General features: G+C 28.4%; 1 protein-coding gene across 1 annotated transcript; it reads right to left on the reverse strand.

The window, feature by feature from the left end:
- Positions 1-629: 629 nt before the first annotated feature.
- LOC109806810 (NAC domain-containing protein 104) lies at positions 630-1,952 on the reverse strand. Its single transcript, XM_020369309.3, has 3 exons — positions 1,743-1,952; positions 1,064-1,335; positions 630-932 (listed from the first exon to the last, which is right to left on the reverse strand). Exons 1-3 carry the CDS (start codon positions 1,903-1,905, stop codon positions 759-761), a joined length of 609 nt encoding a protein of 202 aa, XP_020224898.1. The 5' UTR covers positions 1,906-1,952; the 3' UTR covers positions 630-758.
- Positions 1,953-3,778: the final 1,826 nt, after the last annotated feature.

Raw genomic sequence — 3,778 nt, forward strand, 5'->3', positions numbered from 1 at the left:
CCAAATGTGCACATAAAAATATATTAATATACATTCATTATCTCAAATCACATTACAACCTTTTTGAACAAACATTCAAAACCCTCTTCATACAATCCTCTCACACATAAGGTTGTAACCCCTTTCTCTTCGTGGTCCATGAGTGGTGTCTACTTGCATCACAAAACCTCTTTCTATAGTATATATAGGTCAAAAACTATATTAATAAATGTCTTACATTTTCACTTACAAAAACTATATTGTAAATTTGTAATTAAGCGCTTTAATTAATTATTTTCACAAGGAAAACATGGGGATTATAATTTTAAACAAATTTTAATTTTTTTGAAATAGGAATTAAAACCTCAATGATAAAGACTAAAACATTACATTTACGCACAAAATATACATGATGTCATTAATCTATATGTAAAGAAAATTAACTTTTATCGAATACGTTAAATCATTTTCAAAATTGTTGATATGTTAATAAAATCCTACATTATTTAAACAAGAGAATGAACATAGATTTATATACATACAATCGTCTTCTAACGATATGTTAAAAACAAAATCATAAAATATTTAGGCCTAAAATAAACAATATTTTACTGATATAAACATATTATATATATGTGTGAGCCCAACCCTCATAGCACAACAAAAACAATGCACATAATTGAGACATTATAATTAATATACAAATTCTTATATATATATATATATATATATATTATGCTAATATATATATAATATTGGTATACATTAATTCAATTTAATTAGCTAGACATGCCAATCTCTTCCAGATCATCATCCAACCTCAGATAAAATTCGTCTAGCCATGAAAGCTCTGATCCATTCTCATCCTCATCATCGCTATAGCACTTTACACCTTCTTCACACCTCCTCTTCTCATACACTCTGCACAAAACCCACTTGCTCCAACTTTGATCCTGCATATCAGGGACAAAAACAAAATTAATTAATTAACAAATTCAATTAATTAATAACCTCATCAAACTCTGCCACCTATATTAATTAAATGGCTTAACTAATTAATTGCTTAAACAAAGTGTTCACTTACATGTTTTCTTCTTCTCCTAGCACTTCGATATGACGCCATGTCAAACCCAGAGGAACATATATGATATTCTTGCATCACCCAATTGGTTTCTGTGTCTTGTGGAGCTTCACCGATGTGGAATACCAAGTACTTCTTCATTCCCACTTTCTTGTCAACGGTTGACAATATAGGTTCTGTCATTCCTATTTCCTTCCAATACCCATTTTCTGTTGTTCTGTTTTCATTCACTTTGCTGAAGAAATAGTATTGATTTCCACTGAACAACGCCTTACCTGTACATACACATTCATCACATATGATTATGCCACTGTAATTTCTTTCTAATTCCTCCATAATTCAACTCAATACCAATACATTTACAACAACTCATGCATCCAACTGACCCACCCTCTCATAGTTATGTCACTTTATCAATAAACTGAACTATACTTTCTTATAGTTTTATATCACTATATTTAAACTTTTTTTTTTACTATAATATTGGTTTGGAATATTCACCATTCAAAATAATAACTAATATTTTTAAAAATCATGAATGTCTACAAAGTAAACATTTTTTTTCAACATAGAATCTGTTTGAATAAGTCTTTTTTTTTATATATAATAATGTTAAAAAAAAAAAAGTTTTAACATTGATTAAGGATAATGATTGAGCGATGAAACTTAATTAAACATATACCATTTAGTTCCCAAGGATCAAGGTGAGATGAATGAAGCTCAGGGATGATGTTGGGATGGCATGGTATAAGAGAAGCCTTGCAAAAGAGAAAGTGAAGAACAAGTTCTTCATCTGTTGGAGAGAAGAAGAACCCAGGAGGAAGGTTGATGCTTCCATCTTCCATTTCCAGTGGACTTTGGCACTACATTTTAGTTTTAATTTGCCACTATAAATAATGGAAACTTAAACTTAGAGAAAGAGAGAGAGAGATTTTGATTAATTATTAATTATTCAAAAGACGAGTGAGTTGCTGTAAGAAAGGCGGCGGTACGTGGAATAGCATGATAAGAAAGTGGGCCAAGGAAGTTAACAAAAGAAGCTAGCTGCTACTACATTGATAATTTAAGTTAACGTTAAATTATTAAGTTATATAGTTAGTTAATTAGGAAGGATAAGGATTAAGGCACCTGATGAGACCCAACTTTATGTTCATGCTGCTTTAAATTTTCCACGTTTATTTAATTATCGATTCTTTTCTAACCTAACTGGCACACTAGTCCATGACATTGACTATGATGAATGACATTACGGTTTCCCACCTATTCATTATTGCACTTGCATGCAAATTAATTCACATAAGGGATCTGGTGTGATATTTCACACTAATATTCTATCATTAAAGTAATAATATGATATGATTAAAGTAACTATATATATATATATATATATATATAAAGAGTTAGTTTCATTTTATTAAAACTTGTTTGGATAAGTTTTCTTCGAAAGAAAAAAAAAATGAAAGAAAATTAAATTAAAATAAATTTTTCAGTCAACTTAAATTAATTTATATATAAATTAAAAATAAAATTTTAAAAAAGTTAATAGAATAGAAATTCTACAAATTAGTTTATATATAAGTTAATTTTAATTTATAAAAAATTATTTTATTTTATTTTTCTTATTTTACGATCTCCTAGATAGATTTTTAGAGAAATTTACTTATATAGATGTGAGTTTTTTCTATGAGTAATGTTATTCTTGTTTTTTTTATAGCATTCTTTTAAACTCATTTTTTTTATTACATTATTATTTTTCTCTATAGTAATTTAGTATTTATATTCATGTAATATTAATTACAACAACAAAAGTTTTATACTATTATAGGTCATTTACATGGTGTTGTAGAACTCATTTATAAAAGACTAAAATTAGCATTTATCACGGTATTCCTCTTAACAATGTCTCCTGATATTCTTCTTGCTTTTTTGTTGGTCACCTTTTTATTTTTTTTACTAAAAACGATGTAACATACTATTTTCACCGATGACATTCTTTTTATGTGTCTAAATCAATTTAACTAATTAATTCGTCATTTTTTTTCTCAATTAATGTCATACTATTAATTTATCTCTATATACAATTATTTTATATTTAAACTTTTCTTCCGTGACAAGTACAGATTCATCGTAACATTTTCATTTTTAAACACTTTTCCCATCTCTCGTGTTATTTCTTTGAAAATCTAACATTCACTATCATATAATAATATAGTGAAATGTAGTACCGGACTATAAAAGTTCCTTTTAAGTTTGGTGGGTAAGTTATAATTATAAACATCCTCTAATGCCTTTCTTCATTTTATCCATTTGGTTTGTCTCTTGAGTGACACGCATCTTCATTAATTTTGTTATTTTTGTAATATTACTTTAGATATTTAAATTTAGAAACTTGTGGAATGGGAGAACATGAACATGGAAGAATGAATCCATGGGAACTAAGAAGAGAAAAGTTGGCATCCGTAAAAAAACCCACGTAGAATGGAAATGATGGAAATTAAGACATCATTGTCCGTGACATCTGATATGGTATCTGGTCAAAATAATTTTACATGTGTCGAGTGTGTGGAAAAATCTAAACCACGATCCACTGGCATGGAAAAAGGCTTTTTTGAGTAACACGCGTCAAAATGCTCATTGTTGCGCCATATGTTCACATGTACCTTTCATTATAGTTAGCCTCACACCAAAGTTATAACTTCATAAGTGACGTACGATTGA

The sequence above is a fragment of the Cajanus cajan genome, chromosome 6 (assembly GCF_000230855.2).
Source record: "Cajanus cajan strain Asha chromosome 6, NIPB_CcT2T_4, whole genome shotgun sequence".
Lineage (NCBI taxonomy): Eukaryota > Viridiplantae > Streptophyta > Magnoliopsida > Fabales > Fabaceae > Cajanus > Cajanus cajan.